General features: G+C 43.8%; 1 protein-coding gene across 4 annotated transcripts in view; it reads right to left on the bottom strand.

Moving 5' to 3' along the window:
- Window positions 1-17,353, bottom strand: part of SH2D3A (SH2 domain containing 3A) — a 27,924-nt gene extending 10,571 nt beyond the window's left edge. The window contains exons 1-5 of one of the 4 annotated variants that reach the window (XM_066614346.1): window positions 10,858-10,953; window positions 9,555-10,034; window positions 4,267-4,389; window positions 2,722-3,146; window positions 1,325-1,422 (exon numbers count right to left, since the gene is read on the bottom strand). In XM_066614346.1, the coding sequence (XP_066470443.1) occupies window positions 1,325-1,422; window positions 2,722-3,146; window positions 4,267-4,368 (625 nt within the window). In that variant the 5' untranslated portion in view covers window positions 4,369-4,389; window positions 9,555-10,034; window positions 10,858-10,953. Of the gene's footprint in view, window positions 1-1,324; window positions 1,423-2,721; window positions 3,147-4,266; window positions 4,390-9,554; window positions 10,035-10,857; window positions 10,957-16,678; window positions 16,764-17,038 lie in introns of those variants that run through there. The other 3 variants (XM_066614348.1, XM_066614349.1, XM_066614347.1) reach the window with 3 other exon arrangements.

The following is a 17,353-nucleotide window of genomic DNA, read 5'->3' as shown; positions in this document are numbered from 1 at the left end:
GGTACAGCACAACTACACAGTTTTGCAAGAGAAATTATGAAAAATATATACATCATTTGGTCTGATTGCAGCATGGCTTGATTTACTATATTTGTAATACTGTCAATCAATATATTTTTATTTTATAAATTTAGATCCTACCCTAAAGTATAAAAACTCCCAGCATTCATTAATCTTGTCAATCATTGTAATTTAAAAGCAATTGGATGAAAATTTGAACTTTAAAATAATGAATAAAGAAATATTTTACCATAGATACTAAGGGCCCAATCCTAGCCAACTTTCCAGCACTAATGCAGTCATGCCAACAAGGCTAGTCCTGCATTCCTGTGTTAGGCAGCAGTCACAGAGGCCACCTCAAGATAAGGCAATGCTTGTTCCTCTCCCTTGGCATTGGCACTGGAAAGTTGGACAGGGTTGGGCCCAAGTTGAACATCATTTTAAAAGTGCATGCAACCTTCTCTATTTTTCTGTTCTTCCATTCTGCAATCAAGACTTTTTACACACTGAGAAAAAGATTAAGCCAGTACAATTAAAAACCAATTGTCAGCACCACTGAAGTTTCTCCCTCAATTAATTTGTGATTCAAAATTAGTCATTCCGATCAATTAAAATTTGCCATCTGTCTGAGGTAGGCTCCAAACAAAGGAACAAAACGTACAACATATTTGGGTCTCACTAAATTAAACAAGTTGTCCTTTTCTGTTTGAGGCAGACTTACATCACCCAATGTTGCTGCTTAAGATATTCCCTGTGCTTCAGCTTTAACCTTTTAATCCTATCACCGAAATTTTTTTTTGGGGGGGGGGTTAGGAGGAAAGAGGAGAAAAGGGCAGCTTGAGGCACCATACATCAACTGCAAGTGCCTTAAAGGTCACCTGGAAAAGTGTGAGGTCAAAATTGCCCAACTGGTTCAGATTTTCTCCAAAACAATCACAACTAGAAACCCATTTTTCTTTAAATGGCTGCAAAGATCTTCAGGAGTTTGAGGCAACAGGACATTCTACTTTGGAATCTCTTGTTCTGGCCTGCTCCATCCCCCACCCATAAAGCAATTTTGATCCAACTAGCTTTTACAACCCAGGCCATAGCTACTTTGCTTTGCTGTCTCTTTGCTTAGTTTAGGATGGATACAAGGCAACAGAACAAAATTGCCTTTGAATGCTGTGGTACCTCCTCCTACATCAAGTTTTCAGAAACACACAACAGCTGGATCTTGGAGTCTAGCAAGGCCTGTATTGCAGACACAAGAGAAACCCTCTTACTGTTGCATTTCAGTCTTGCATGCCTGCTCATTTCAGTCTTCCCTTCTCCCATCACTTACCTGTCAGTAAATTGCTGTCTGACTGGGCGCTGTGAAGGGAATGTCGACAACCCAACTGCTCTAAGCTACTAGGGTGACTTCCACATCGATCTTTTGCCCTGTGATGGCAAGGAGGAAAGAGAGAAAGAGCACAGGGCAGTCACTAGGGTTTTGTCAACCTATTAAAGAAATGTGCAGCATGGCCTTTCCCAGTTTGAAGAGACACTTGGCTAACAGACTGAGGCAAAGAGGCAAAGAAGGAAACCAGGGAGACAGACCAGCGACAGACTGCACTTGCTCCCGGTGTGGAAGGGACTGTCACTCCCGAATCGGCCTTTTCAGCCACACTAGACGCTGTTCCAGAACCACCTTTCAGAGTGCGATACCATAGTCTTTCAAGACTGAAGGTTGCCAACAACTAATCCTATTGTCTACAGATGTAATCCTCACTGATTACTGCATTGGTTCCCAAACTGTTCACTCACTCATAGGAGTGCCATGGGATGCTCTGGTTACCCCTTCTAACTAGTTCTCCTGGGCATCATCATCTTGGATCTCGAAAACAGCAATGCTGGGCTGAGCTGGGAAGAAGAGACTGCACAGGCACTGTGACCCTGGTAAATTAGGGAACCGCTGGGTGAAAGGGATTATTGCCAGGTAATAGCAGTAAAGGACTGCTGGTTTAGCATATCAATTCAAATCTGCACATATTTGCATAAGAAAATGAAGTTCTGGAGAAAACAGCACACTTCCAATATTTTTTACAAGGGCTCCAAAATGAAAGAAGAATTTTCATGAGAGAGGAAGAGAATGCCTCCAAGACCACAGTTGCTACCATGGTTTTGGCAAGTACCCGTTACCTGTTAAAAGTAGGTTTTTACCTGTTTAAAAAAGGTTTTTTTGCCTTGGGGACACCATGAGTTGGCCAAAAAGTTTCCAATTGATTAACTAAATATTACAAGCCTACAAAAAGGGTTCTTGGAGATCCAGGTACCTGGAGAACTATCAGCTTAACTGTAGAAACAGGTAAAATACTCCTCATGAGTATTACAGGAGGTGATGTGGTGATGATGTTCACAGGGGTGATGATGTTCTCATATCTTTGCACTGCATTCTTTAGCACCTTTTCTTACTGCTACATCCTTGATATAGCACTTTTAGTTTTTGGAAAATGCATCTTATTATGCTTGATCTCACAATCCCAGGAGCTGAATCAAGTTTATTTTTTATAGATGAGAAAGTGAGGTTGAGAGAGTAAGTTGTCCAAACCTACTGCGGTGTTAGAAGTACTTGCCTCCAAACAGATTCAAAGCCAAGGGGAATCAGGTCATGCGCACCAGCACCATTCCCAAGCATCCCCCCCATCCACCACCCTCAGTCTCAACCCTCCAGCAGCTGCACAGCAACTGTTCCCTTACCGGAGCAAGTTCCCCTCTGGCATTTCCTCTCCAGCTGTGGCACCACGGAAGCTGAACCGTCGTGCAGGGGCTCCATTCTGCTTAGCTGGCCCAGGGGGCCGGCCAAGATCACTGTAGCGCTCCTTCAGCCAGTAAAGGGGCACACTCCTGTTGACGGGCTGGGACACCACAGCTCCCGAGGTGTCCGAAATGACCTTCCGATTGCCCACATAGCAGCGCACCAGGGCAGGCACATTGTCAAATTGCTCTTCCTCAAACTGGAAGAGGGTGCGGGAATAGCCCTTCCGAGGGCGCAGTACCACACGGATTATCTTGAAGTGCAGAGGTCGACCACCCCAGCAGCAGGATAATATGTAGTCACCCAGGCTGGACCGCGAGTCACGGATCAGGAACTCTCCATCCTCCTGAAGCAGGGATTCTGCCTCCTAAGGCCAGGGAGGTGGGGAAACAAAGTAGGAGGAAAGAGCTATTTGTCAGATAGCTCACATAGATAGCTATTTGTCAGATAGCTCACATCAACACACAAAGTGCAGAGGTTAAAGAAAGAGTTTTCCTGCAGGCAAATAATATCTTGGGAGTCAGCACAACAGTATTGAGACATCATTAGCAGCATCTAATCCAATACCTTAAGGGTCTCTTATGTACTGTAGCTATCAAATCGTACAGAAGGACCATTGCACGTCAGGTGCAACTTGTTCACCACTAGGACAGAAAATGATGATATGCACATCAAAACTTTCCCTTTCCATGAAAAAGGAGCAGCAGCCTTGCCTTGAATTGGAGATACGCAAAGAAAATCCATGGTTGCAAGAGGGCAACATTGTGGAGATGTACGTATAAACTCAAGTCGCTCTTTGAAGGTGCCCTCAGTGCGACCACTTCCACTACCACAGGTATGACATGGAAAAATATATGAAACTACTTGCCACAGGATGCGGTAATGGCACCTAACCTAGAGGCCTTTAAAAGGAGATTGGACAGATTTGTGGACGAATTGTTCATCACAGGTTAAAAGTCATGATATACCTATCCAACCTTCTAGAAGTAGGTGCGCTCTCTTGCTCTCTCTGAATACCAGATGCAAGGGTGTACAGGATACAGGTATCTTTTCTTGTGTGCTCCTTAGGCAGCTGGTGGGCCACTGCAAGATGCAGAAAGCTGGGCTGGATGGGCCTTTGCTCTGATACAGCAGTGTTCTCCTTATGTAAATACTGCTCTCTTGCAAGAGAAGTTTCAAGGTATAGACCCATCTATTATTTTTTTCCTCCACCATCCAACACAGGGAAGCTATCTGTAGTTTCCTCTTGGTCAGAAAGGGATAAAGCAAGCTTTGCAAAGGACAGGTTGATGTCGAGGATGGAAAGCATTACGAGTCACAGCCCACTTCAGAAGAAGCTACACCTTGTCCAACAGAGCTCAATCTGTAAGAAGAAGATCAAGATGCTTCCAACCAATGCCTACAACTTAGAGAGCAGACAGTCCTAGAAAGATATAATTATAAGATGGTTCCCCACATCCTACCCCATATTGGTTGTTCAAAGTTACCTGCCGTGGTAGACAACCATGATACCAGGCATGGCTGCACAGTTGCTCAGTCCCAAGTTTCAGCTCCTCCTCCAACTCCTTTCTTAGCTTTATCATATCCATGTTCCTCTTGGACTGCACCTCCTAGGAAAAAATAAAGGGTAATCAAAATCAGAAGTCATCAACAGTGCAGAAACACAGTGGCCTCTCCAGTATCTCTAGAGAAACCGGCAATCATAGCAGAACAGAAATGCCCACCAAGGTCAATTGGGCTCTTTAGGGGCCCAATCCTATTTGGGCCGCACTGGCCCAGCACCGGTGCACAGTGTCACAAACGGCCATAAAGTTTGCCTGCAACACTCTGCATGGGTCCAGAGCTGCTTCAATGCCTAACCCTTCTCCCGGTCTGGGAGACCCAACACAGGTCTCCTCAAATCTTAATAGCAGGTGCAAAGCTGAGGAGACCCAATGGGGCCACCTGGGGATTACATGGGGAAAGGGAGCATAAGCTCCCTTGAGTAGACCCCACACTGCTTTCCAGCCCCATAGGCTGCAGTGGTAGCCATTTCGGGATTGGGCTGCCTGATTTCACTTTGAAAATATTTTTAGAAAAGTGTGTGTACCAGGTCCCTTAACCAGGCAGCAAAGGAATGGCCAGCCTTGCTTTGTGCAAGGCCTTTTATAGGCCTTGAGCTATTGCAAGACCTTCATTCATTCATATAAGTTCATCTTTATTCATTTATGTAAACTTATGTAAATTTATTCAAATTTTAAATGTAAATTAATTCTTTTTTTCCCTGGCCTTTTTTTCCACAGTGTCAGATGTGGCCCTCCTGCCAAAAACTTTGGACACCCCTGCTCTACATGATTCACTTAAGGAACAGGATAGATGGACCCAAATTTTAAAATCACATAACGAAGCTCAAGTGATAAGAGCTGAACTATCCCCACATCCAAGCTTTCTGTAGTCACAGAGCACAATCCTAACCAGGTCTACTCAGAAGTAAGTCCTATTTTGTTCAATGGGGCTTACTCTCAGGAAAGTGTGGTAAGGATTACAGGCACAGTCACTTTTCTCCCAGCCTGGCTCCAATACAAGAAGGGAATTGAGCTGGGAGAAGAGGGCTTGAGGTGATGCAGAGAAGGCAGCAGGAAGTCCATTTCCATCTTATGTACAGGGCACGTTTGATACAAGAACATTTTTTAATACAGGAACAGCACAAAACACAGCTAAAAGTACACCCCCCAACACATCTAACTGGTCTTTATTATATTGCTGAAGAGCTCTGATATTCTTTTGACAGTTCCATCTGACTATCAGCAAACAGAACACCAAGAAGGAACAGATCCTGCTTTCTATCCAGTTTCCATCAGGACACAAAACACAAGTCCAGCACAATCTAGCCAGGCAATTTTGAAATGGCACTATTTGTAGGGTCACCAATAAAACAGTCCACAGAAGCCCTAGTCCTTGGGTGCAACTCCAACACTGCTCAGTCAGAGCTGTGCCTCTGGCATCTTTTGCAATACTGCAGGAGATCAAAAGAGCCACTCCTCTTCAACAGGAGTGCAGCTGCTCAGCCTGGCAAACATCTAAGGAGCAACAGTTTCATAGACAACCTAAAGCAAAGAAACAAGCATGCACTTCCTCTCAAAACTGTTGTCCTAGAATGGAGTTAACAAGGGAAAAACAAGGGAAAAAGAAAAAGAAGCTTTATAGTCTTAATCTGTATTCTGCCTCCAACTTTTTTTTTTAAGAAACACAAGCCCTACCCAACAAGCAGATCAGCATTTCTCACAGAAATAGCTTCCCATCTTAAAGCTGTATTACCCCAATCAGTAGTGCTATTGTTCACAGGCATGTAAGAGTTCAGTTGGGCCCAGGCTGTCAAAGTAATTTAATGTGATTTTCTTTTCAAATCCTCAAAACATGATCAGACTAAGAGACATTCCAGCTGAATGCTGATACAACCACACTTACTCTACTTTTTATTTTATCAGAAAGCTTTTTCTCTGCCAAGGGAGCCATAGCAATGGAACTCAAGAATTCCACTTGCAATTCAATTGGCTGCACTGTCATATTTGAAAAAGCAGGGAGGCGGGGCAAATAATTGGAAACATTCACTGTAATTTACAGGCACTGATAGCTCTTTCCCCACACTACACAGCAAGAGAGCTTGAGCCTGGAGTGAGCTCCTGGGGTGCATTAGTGACCAAGCACAGCTTTAATGTACTCTTGTCCTGCTCAGAGCAGGGACAACATACACAGGGAAATACACACAGAGGTGAAAGCACACAGAGGTGCTCTTATACACAGGACTGACCCATCCATGAGGCCAGCAGATCAGTTGGGGGGGGGGTGTTCATCTATGCCCACCTACTTAACTCTGCTGCTCCTCATTCTCCTTCCATTCCCTTGATTGGAAAAGAAACAGGGTGACAGAGAAATGGCAGGTGGAGGGGAGGGGAGGAGAGTGCACAGCCCCAGAAACACACAATAGTTGATTCATTCCCACTTTCCCCTACAAATACAAGAAAAGCAATTAACTGGGAAATCATCTACCAGGATGGCTGTCTATAGCTCACACTGTCCCTGCTTGCCAGCAAAATCTGACAAAATTGACACATTTCACAGGTCATTCATTACATCGTAGTACCCAAAGTACTAGATTCTAGTGCTAGTGACTTGAAAACCAACAAGCAGTCTTAAATCTTCAAAGATTTACCAGTCACCAGATTTACCAGATTAAGATTTACCAGTCACTAGAGTGAAAAGAGGCAAATAATTCCACACCACTGAGTACAGAGATGGTGGAATCTGTCCAACAATTCCCAGAAGTTTTGACTTTGCCCAAAGATATGGCAACAAACTGGGTGAGATGCTCTCCCAGATAAGAGCAATGAGAGATGTCAGAGGAGAAATCTTTGCTTACTCCAAGAAAAAAAAAAGTTCTCAGGAAGAAGCAGAAATGTGGAACTGATCACATCATACAGCAATTTATCAGGCAAGAAAAAGGCAACAGTTTCACTACAAACTTAGAAAAGCATTTCCACAGAAATAAATGTTTACGGGGTTCTGGGGGAAGTAAAGGTATCCAACCTGAAAATATTATTCTAAGAACAGTTGCCAGAATCATCTGCAGGGAAACTGGCAGTCCCTGATCTAAAAGCATATCTCGTACATTGCTTTCCAGGTTCTAGTCCTACCAACAAGGCTAATGGAAACAAATAGGAAACAATTTGTTATACTATATCTGCTTATACTACCAGACACACTCATTTGGCAACCACAAGAGAACCAACAAAAAGTAACACCTTAGTCAACAATTAAGATGGTATCAAAATATGGGCTATTTGGATAAAGGTTTATTGCCTCTTGCTACCTATGAATACCCAAAACTTGCCATACATAGAAAACAAAAGATGCTTATTAATAAAGGTGAAGTTGTACCTTCCACAAATTAATCCTAACAAATTCTCCACAGTTTTTACCCCATTCTTGCAGTTCCTACAAATTCACTATTTTCTTCCACAGGATTGTTTATTTGTAATAGTTTGTTCTATTTATGGCTGCACTGCATTCTCTCATGCAGATTAAGGGGCAAAAGGCATTTCTCAGTTTCTTTTGAAGATTATTTCCTTTACATGCCTTTTCCATTTAACACCAATAAAAAGAGGAGAGCAAGCACCCTTTCTTTGGCTTATTCTTTCATGAATAAGCACATGTTAGGCCTAGGTTGGCATGTGAAGCCTGAAACAAGCTAAGACAGTGTAACTAGCTAGTTGCTAGTTGCTAGCAGTTCCCAGCTGCAGGAAAGTGAGTCAAAAGGATTTGTTGTCTGCTGGCCAGGAAGGACAGATAACAAGAATTACAACCAATTGGAATGTTTAGCACCTTAGCAGACGCCTTATCAAGGGTGATTGAGTGCAGCTGTGGATCTCCAGTTGGGACAGGTAAGAACTATGAGAAGTTAGCAACCAGGCCAACTTCAAGAAGGTTCTGTTCCTCAAGGGTTCTGACTGGACAGTCTAATAAGTATGAAGTCACCTCAGTACTATTAGCATAAGAAGTATAATAATGAGTGCCCAGGGGGTGTGTGGGGGTTCTTTCTTTTGGGTTTTGGGTGCAAGATCCTGCACGCATGTGAGCTCCATTGTCCATCATGGGCACCTGGCCCCATAGGTAGCCCTGGAGCTAAAAGATCTACAAGAGTAACTGACCCAGGTGAGAGATAGGTATTAATAGAGATAGCCAGCTAGCTTTATTATTTTATTGCTGATATGTTTCCTAGATGTTTATGCCTCTAGCATTTGCTGCCTTATTGTAGAGTGTGTAACCTTATGTTACACTAAAAATAAACTAAAATATCTTTTACTAAGTGGTTTCATTGTCTGTTGGGGACAAAGGTTCAGAATCCTGCCTAGCCATTCAGCAAGCTACCAAGTGCTCATTGAGGTCTAGTAACTTGAGGACTGAGGCTTTAATTGGAGAAAGAGCTCAGTGCCTGCAAGGGATAGAATTAAGCCTAGAGGGTCTCAGTGTCCCTGGACGGAGGCACTGGCAGTGGGGCAAGGGGCCTTGAGGGCTTTAGGGTTCGAAAACCAAGAACCCTAAGCACCCAAACCCCCCTTTGTATACGACAGGCAGCTCCCAATCCATCCTCTTGACCACATAATGACCATCACAAGAAATGCCATGTAGGTACCAAACACACCTTAAAATTGAAGCCAATGCAATTTGTTGTTGAAACTAGGCAAACTCAGTTTCAGAGATGGTCAAACTGATCCACTCCCTGACACAAAACCCTCACCACTACCATTAAAAAGACATGCACAAGGCTTGTAGCAAGGCTACAGAGGAGAACATAAGAGCATAAAAGGATCTGGATCAAAGATGAATCAAAGGCCCATCTAGTTCAGCTTCCTATATCTCACAGTGGCCCACCAGATGCCTCAGGGAGCATATAAGACAACAAGATACCTGCATCCTGTTGCCACTCCCTAGAAAGGAGGAGGATGAAGGAGCCTGGATCACAGACTACCATGCAGTTTTTTTTAGATACACAGTGGAAGCTGTGATAACTTCCCTCACTCCTTCCTTGTACTTCCTGATTTGTGGCAAGGGGATAAGATGGCAAATACAACAGCTCTGTCCACAGTGGGATGGAGAGAGGCAGTAGCAGGCTCTAAGTGAAGAGCATCTCAAGTCTGCTTACCACACCCCACCATCCACAAGCCACAACATCTGTAACAAGGATGGGCCAGCTGTGCCATCCCCCCACCTTCACATATGGATAAAGCACACATACCTGAGCTTGCACCAAACACAGATATCTTTTTCAGTTTTGATTTAAGGAAGCTGTTCACCTTTCTTTCCTCAATGATTGATTGTTCACCATTTGGCTTCTTTTTTAAAAAAGGAATTTTTCTTAAAGCTCAAAAACTATTCCAGGAAGAGGAATGGTGGGTTCATGATGTTGACAGCCTTTCATCAGTCAGCACAGGACACCATTGACTTTGGCTATCAAGCAACAAAACTGGTTTCCCTTCAGCTTGATCTTGCAGAGAAGACTACACATCCACAGATGACACAATATGGCAAGCGAATTTCCAGAGATAGCAATGCTTGTTTAAGTATGTCTACTCTCCCTTGTCAGTCATAGTCGAAAGGCAGATACAGAAGCTGTGCCCAGACACTTGCCTGCAGAAAGGGAACTGAATCCCAGTCACAGACTATCTTCTAGTCACCTTCCTAGTACGAGAAGACGAATCAAAAGACGTTCTTTGGGCTTTTGTTGGGGAAAAAAAAATAGAAAATGTCGCAATTAACAAGTATGCAGACAGCACAACATACCGTCATCTCCTGCTATGACGAAAGTAATCAAAAGACGTTCTTTGGGCTTTTGTTGGGAAAAAAATAGAAAATGTCGCAATTAACAAGTATGCAGACAGCACAACATACCTGCTATGTTCCATACCATAGCAGCACATCTCCTGCTATGACAAACTCCCCTACTACAAATGTGGCCATCCAGGAACATTTGTAGCTTCCCCATTTACCAGCCTCCAAGTTGCCCTCCAGCCTCCAAGTTGCCAATGATGGGCATTACTCTCTGCCCATCAGCCAGGCAAAAGCACTTCCTTTTAAATTGACAGGAAGGCGATGACAAGATTCAGCTGTTGACAAGATTCATAATAAAAACAGTGTGGGATGAAATAGAGATCACAAAATGTGTTAAGTAGAAGTCCTTCCTAAACTCTCCAATCCCAAGAATTGGAGCACATTGGCGTAAAATGACATAAAAAACATTCTAGGAAAGCCTCAACTTACAAAGGAAGAAAAACCGGGGGAGGGGGAAAGGGGGACATGGGAACCAGTTTTGCCAATGCCTTATTTTAAAGAAAGGACATGCTCACTCAATCACACCCAATTCAACACGAAAGGCTCCCAATGATTTTACAGGTCGCATGAGATTATCCTGGAATGCTGGGAGGAAGAGGAATAAATGACCTTGAGTCAATATTGTTTCTATAAGACTCTATAAAAAAAGACTCACTGTATTTTTACAAAAAAGCAAGGAACAGAAGAGATTATACCTTTAGTTATCCTACCTTGCTCTGATTCCAATTATCCAAGAACCTAGTGCCAGAATTCACTATCTGACTCCATAGTCCAAATGACAGTCTTTTGCCCCACCCCCACTTCCATGCACACATGCAGGCAGCCAATTTAGTTGCTGAGAGACTATTAATATTCACTCTGGTAGCTCCACCTGCCAGAATCAACACACAGAGAGAACAGGATGAGACACACAATAGACAGGAAACATTATCTGCTTCCGCCCTCGCCCTCTCCCAAACTTTGCTTACTGCTCTCAACACAGGAACAACTGTTTTGGAAAGGCTAGAAGGAGACTTGCATGAGTTTAATCCATAGCAGCAACATTTAAGGAGTAGCATTTGCACACAAGCACAGTGCTGTGCATGCAATTTTTCCTCACAAGCACCAACAATCTCTGGTTATTGCCCATGTTAAGAAATGATTTTAAAATGCTCTTAAAATACATTGGATTGTGTGTGTTTTCTTAATTGAATATACCCAAAAGCTGGATATTGAACATTGCTTTGACTCTCCCATACATACATGCTCCTTTAAAACAATGCTTCTGATCCTCAAACATTTAAAGTTGTCTCAAGCCCCACAACTTCACACAGGCTATAGTGGAAGAGTTAACCTCAACAGCTATTTTTCACCACCTGGAGATCCGATATCAATGACTTGATGCAATGCAAAAGAACCGCTAGCTTAAGGCAATGAAGAGGAAATATCCCGTATATAACCTCCTATCCCGACATGACACAACACAACCTGTGACATTTGCTCCTCCAGCTCCACCACCCTCAGCATCTAAAGGCCTCCAGGTCCCTCACTTAACTCTACATCCTTTCTCCCTTCCTGCCTGCTGCACCTGGAAACCCAAAACATCTGCAGGATGCATCCCCTTTTACATCCCTTCTTTCTTTTCTTCACATCCCTTCTTTCTTTTCTTCAATTGCCATGCTAAATACTTCCCTGGCTTATTTCCTCCTTCAAAAGATTTTTGTTGAAGTCTTTTCAGATTCCATTCCAATTCTTTTAATGCTAGTGCATTTAGTTGTTCTTGTAGAATCTTTATTTCTCTTATTATAGATTTTTTCCCTGGCCTTCTCTTTAAATCATTTTCTTTTTGTTTAATTTTCTCCTGAATGTCTTTATACTTGGATTCTTTTTCTTTTTTCCCCTTACTATTTAAACTTATCAAGTTTCCTCTTATCGCAGCCTTATATGCATCCCAAACCTTCCTAATTTCTACATCATTGTCCATGTTAGCTTGAATGAAGTGTTTGGTCTCTGTCTGTAAATATTCAACATTTTTCTGCTTTATCAATAAGTCTTCATTTATTCTCCATGTCTTCTTTCTAGCCTTTGTTACTGCCTTCTATATCATTGGATTGTGGTCGGAATTCTGTTTAGGCAGTATATCTACACTCTTGGTTATTAAAGTTAATTCTTTAGACATCCAAATCATATCTATTCTCGAAAAAGACTCATGTCTTGCCGAGTAAAATGTATAATCTCGCACTCCTTGATTTAATTTCCTCCACATATCTTCCAAGTTTTCTTGCTTTATCAAGTCAAAAAAAGATACTGGTAATTTGCCTTCATTTTGTTTACTTTTACTCTTCTTGTCCAATTTTAAGTCCACCACACCATTAAAGTCTCCAATCAATATTATTTGTTTGTAATGGATCTGTCCCAATTCCGAAATTAACGCTTCAAAAAAAACCATCTTTAGCTCCATTTGGTGCATACACTCCAACTAATAATGTCTTTTTATAATTCAACATAACTTCTGTTGCCAAGTATCTTCCTTCAACATCATTAAAAATTAATTTTGGTTCTAGTTCTCTCTTTAAATACATCACTATTCCTCTTTTTTTATTTATTTATTGCTGAGAAATTCTTCCCCTAGGTTCTTATTTTTCAAAAATTTATAATCCTTTTTGCAAATATGTGTTTCTTGCAAACAAACAATATTTGCCTTTTGTTTTTGTATCCAATGAAAAATTAGTTTTCGTCGCTGTGGTGACTTTAGTCCATTCACATTCCAAGAAATTAATTTGTATTCCATAATTAATATTAAATTAAACTTTATTTCTTCTTTAGTCCAAGTCTGTTATTCACCAAAAAGTCTTTGCAGAGCACCAGCCCACCTCTTCACTAATTTCATATTCAGAGCACCATCACACATTAAGGCTTAATTCCTGAAAGGGGAAATGATAAAGGAAGGCAGAAAGGTCTTAACAAAATGCTGAGGTACTTCTAGCTTAAGACCAAGTCAGATTGGACTGTTAGCCTGCAATTAACCTAGGTCCTAGGACATTTTAAATACTGGTCTGGATCAACATAAAGCTTAGTCACAAACACAACAGGGAGGAGCCAACCAAGACTAAAAGTCTGCCTAGAGGTCACACTTGGCAAGAGCACAGCTCCCAGACATATCTGCAGGATGGGCAGGTTCTAACACACTCTGTGTGTCCTTACACATGCTCAGAGGTGCTTCTGCTGTGATCACTTCATACAGTGACTGCCATTAAATAAAGGCTGACCATTAAAACTCCATTAATCTAAACACAAAACTGGGATCCTGACAGACTGCTTTCATGACATACAGGTTGGGTATTAAGTTTAGCAAGACAAAAGGCTTCTGTTGCTAAAGAGCCATATTGTCTTCATATATTTGCAGTCTGATCGCGGTCCGTGAAAAAGGAAGCCTGTTACTGTGTGGTCAGTTTGGCCACTAGTGACCTATGTAGGTGCTGGAGATAGCAAGTTCGCAACATGGTTAAGAACCTCAATGCAGAGAGGCCAGCCCCAAAACACTATGCAATGCTGGTGTGCAATGCTTATCCCCTGTGAGGCAGTCACAGGGAGGAGCAAAGTGTCTTCCTGTGGCAGTGGGTATGGTATTAAACATTCCAAATGTATGATTCACTTCCTCAGGGTCTGGGAGAACACGCTGCTAGCAAACCATTTTGTTTATTATGAGCTACACATTCACTCAGTTTAATATCTCATCCACCCAAGAGTTGGATTCTTATATTGGCATCCACCCAAGAGTTATTAAGGAATTGAAGAATGAAGTTGCAGACCTCTTGACTAAGGTATGCAACTTGTCCCTCAAAACGGCCACGGTGGCAGAAGATTGGAGGATAGCAAATGTCACGCCTATTTTTAAAAAGGGAAAGAGGGGGGACCCGGGAAACTATAGGCCGGTCAGCCTAACATCCATACCGGGTAAGATGGTGGAATGCCTCATCAAAGATAGGATCTCAAAACACATAGATTTGAGGGAGAGTCAGCATGGCTTCTGTAAGGGTAAGTCTTGCCTCATGAACCTTATAGAATTCTTTGAAAAGGTCAACAGGCATGTGGATGCGGGAGAATCCGTGGACATTAATATCTGGACTTTCAGAAGGCGTTTGACACGGTCCCTCACCAAAGACTACTGAAAAAACTCCATAGTCAGGGAATTAGAGGACAGGTCCTCTCGTGGATTGAGAACTGGTTGGAGGCCAGGAAGCAGAGAGTGGGTGTCAATGGGCAATTTTCACAATGGAGAGAGGTGAAAAGTGGTGTGCCCCAAGGATCTGTCCTGGGACCGGTGCTTTTCAACCTCTTCATAAATGACCTGGAGACAGGGTTGAGCAGTGAAGTGGCTAAGTTTGCAGACGACACCAAACTTTTCCGAGTGGTAAAGACCAGAAGTGATTGTGAGGAACTCCAGAAGGATCTCTCCAGACTGGCAGAATGGGCAGCAAAATGGCAGATGTGCTTCAATGTCAGTAAGTGTAAAGTCATGCACATTGGGGCAAAAAATCAAAACTTCACATATAGGCTGATGGGTTCTGAGCTGTCTGTGACAGATCAGGAGAGAGATCTTGGGGTGGTGGTGGACAGGTCGATGAAAGTGTCGACCCAATGTGCGGCGGCAGTGAAGAAGGCCAATTCTATGCTTGGGATCATTAGGAAGGGTATTGAGAACAAAACGGCTAGTATTACAATGCCGTTGTACAAATCTATGGTAAGGCCACACCTGGAGTATTGTGTCCAGTTCTGGTCGCTGCATCTCAAAAAAGACATAGTGGAAATGGAAAAGGTGCAAAAGAGAGCGACTAAGATGATTACGGGGCTGGGGCACCTTCCTTACGAGGAAAGGCTGCAGTGTTTGGGCCTCTTCAGCCTAGAAAAGAGACGCTTGAGGGGGGACATGATTGAGACATACAAAATTATGCAGGGGATGGATAGAGTGGATAGGGAGATGCTCTTTACACTCTCACATAATACCAGAACCAGGGGACATCCACTAAAATTGAGTTTTGGGCGGGTTAGGACAGACAAAAGAAAATATTTCTTTACTTAGCGTGTGGTCGGTCTGTGGAACTCCTTGCCACAGGATGTGGTGATGGCGTCTAGCCTAGACGCCTTTAAAAGGGGATTGGACAAGTTTCTGGAGGAAAAATCCATTATGGGGTACAAGCCATGATGTGTATGCGCAACCTCCTGATTTTAGAAATGGGTTATGTCAGAATGCCAGATGCAAGGGAGGGCACCAGGATGAGGTCTCTTGTTATCTGGTGTGCTCCCTGGGGCATTTGGTGGGCCGCTGTGAGATACAGGAAGCTGGACTAGATGGGCCTATGGCCTGATCCAGTGGGGCTGTTCTTATGTTCTCATTTATCCTTTCCTTTCCAGCTTCCTTCTGTTGTCTCCCCCGGAGCTAGGGACAAACTAGACATGACAACAAACTAGACATGACCTGGGCATTAAGATTCCACCAAATCCATATAGTTCTACATTCCCTCATACTCCGATTATTAGCAGATGCAGAGCGCAATCTTACACATATACTCCTGTATATGTCCTCCTAAGTTCCAGGGAACTCAGAAAGGCTTACCTCTAACAAAGCATTGTCAGGCTGACAGAATCAGGTTGACAAAGAAGTAGCCAGATAGAGCTCTTGACTACAGAACCCAGCCATATGCCACCATATGCCATATGCCACCCCAAAAGGAACTTTTGGGTCTTTTTCTTTAATGGGGATAGGGCAGTTTATCCACAGTTTATACTGTGCCTGTATAAACCTCTTTTTAAAGGCCTAGTAGAACTCTCCTCCCCACTATAACCTTCCGAATTAACTACAAATTCAGATCACTTCCCAGATGACTTCAGAACAGATACAGAAAGTATTAAGTATGTCTCATTGATACCACTATCTAGAAATCTAGAAGGATACAGTTTAAAAACAGGGTCCCTTGTGGTCACAAGTTTTGGTAGGCTGCAAACTTTGAAACTGACATATGCATGCCTACCAGAAAAGTGCAAATGCCTTTGACACAGGTATCAGGATGGTTAGGGCAGCGATTTTTCAACCAATGTACCACGGCTGTGAATGGTCTGCAGGTGTGCCGCGGACCATTTGGGGGAGGGTATTATTAGGGCCATTGGGGGATGATAGCCCCCCACCAGCAGCATGGTGCGCCTTGCCAATGGTCAAAATACCGATAGTGTGCATTGACAATTTTAGCACCTTGTCAGTGTGCCCTGAGATGAAAAAAATTGAAAATCACTGGGTTAGGGGATTGAACACTGGGCTAGAACAGTGATTTTCAACCTTTTCTGTCTAATGGCACACTATTAAAATTGTCAAGGCACACCAGCATTGACAATAGACAAGGCACACCATGCTGTTGGTGGGGGGCTCACATCCCCCAATAGCCCTACTAATACATGACCCTCTGAGGCAGACCTGCAGACCATGCACAGCAGACCAGTGTGCCACAGCACCGTGGTTGAAAATGGCTGAGCTAGAGAAATCTGGCACACACCTACCTCCAGAACCACAAAGGTAGCAGGACACTCCAAGAGTGATCAGCCTCTCAGTCCTGGAGATGGGGTGGGCAGCAAAAGGGTGAGTTCCAGGCCACCCAGAAACATGCAGTCGATAGCCTGAGACACCTCCACTCCTAGAAAGGCCTGGCACACACTTGCCCAGGAATCCAAACGTGGGGGAAGAAGTTCACCTGGTAACAGAGGCCAGGATAAGGCAGGGGGGAGTTTTGTAGTCTCCCCAGACCCCTAGATGTGGGGGTTGGGACTCGTTGGAGCCTTTCCAGCTGCAGCAGCTCTACAGGTGCGAGCAGGGAGACGGCAAGAAGCATGAAGCTCCCCAGGGATTTAGGAGCAGCATACCTGATTTCCCGGCAGGAGGTGCAAAACTGTGCCAGAGCTCAGGAGCTGTGCAGAAGTCGAAAGATCCCGGGGGGGGGGGCTTGCAAAGGCGCACCAGCCACTCTCCGGGTCAGGAGAGCGCCCCCAACAAGCAGCCCTCCTGCTGCAAGGCAGTGGAAACCCAAGCGCTCTCCGCTAAGCCCGGGCGCCGCGCTGCAGAACGCCTCTCCCTGCCGAGCCCAAGCCCCGCGGCTACCTGGGACTGGGGCGGGGCGGGGCGGGGCGCGTCTCTCCACCTGCCCCTAGCAGCGGATTCCTGCTGGCCATTCCCCGCCC

The sequence above is a fragment of the Tiliqua scincoides genome, chromosome 2 (genome assembly GCF_035046505.1).
Source record: "Tiliqua scincoides isolate rTilSci1 chromosome 2, rTilSci1.hap2, whole genome shotgun sequence".
Lineage (NCBI taxonomy): Eukaryota > Metazoa > Chordata > Lepidosauria > Squamata > Scincidae > Tiliqua > Tiliqua scincoides.
This window is presented reverse-complemented; position numbering and strand designations above follow the sequence as displayed.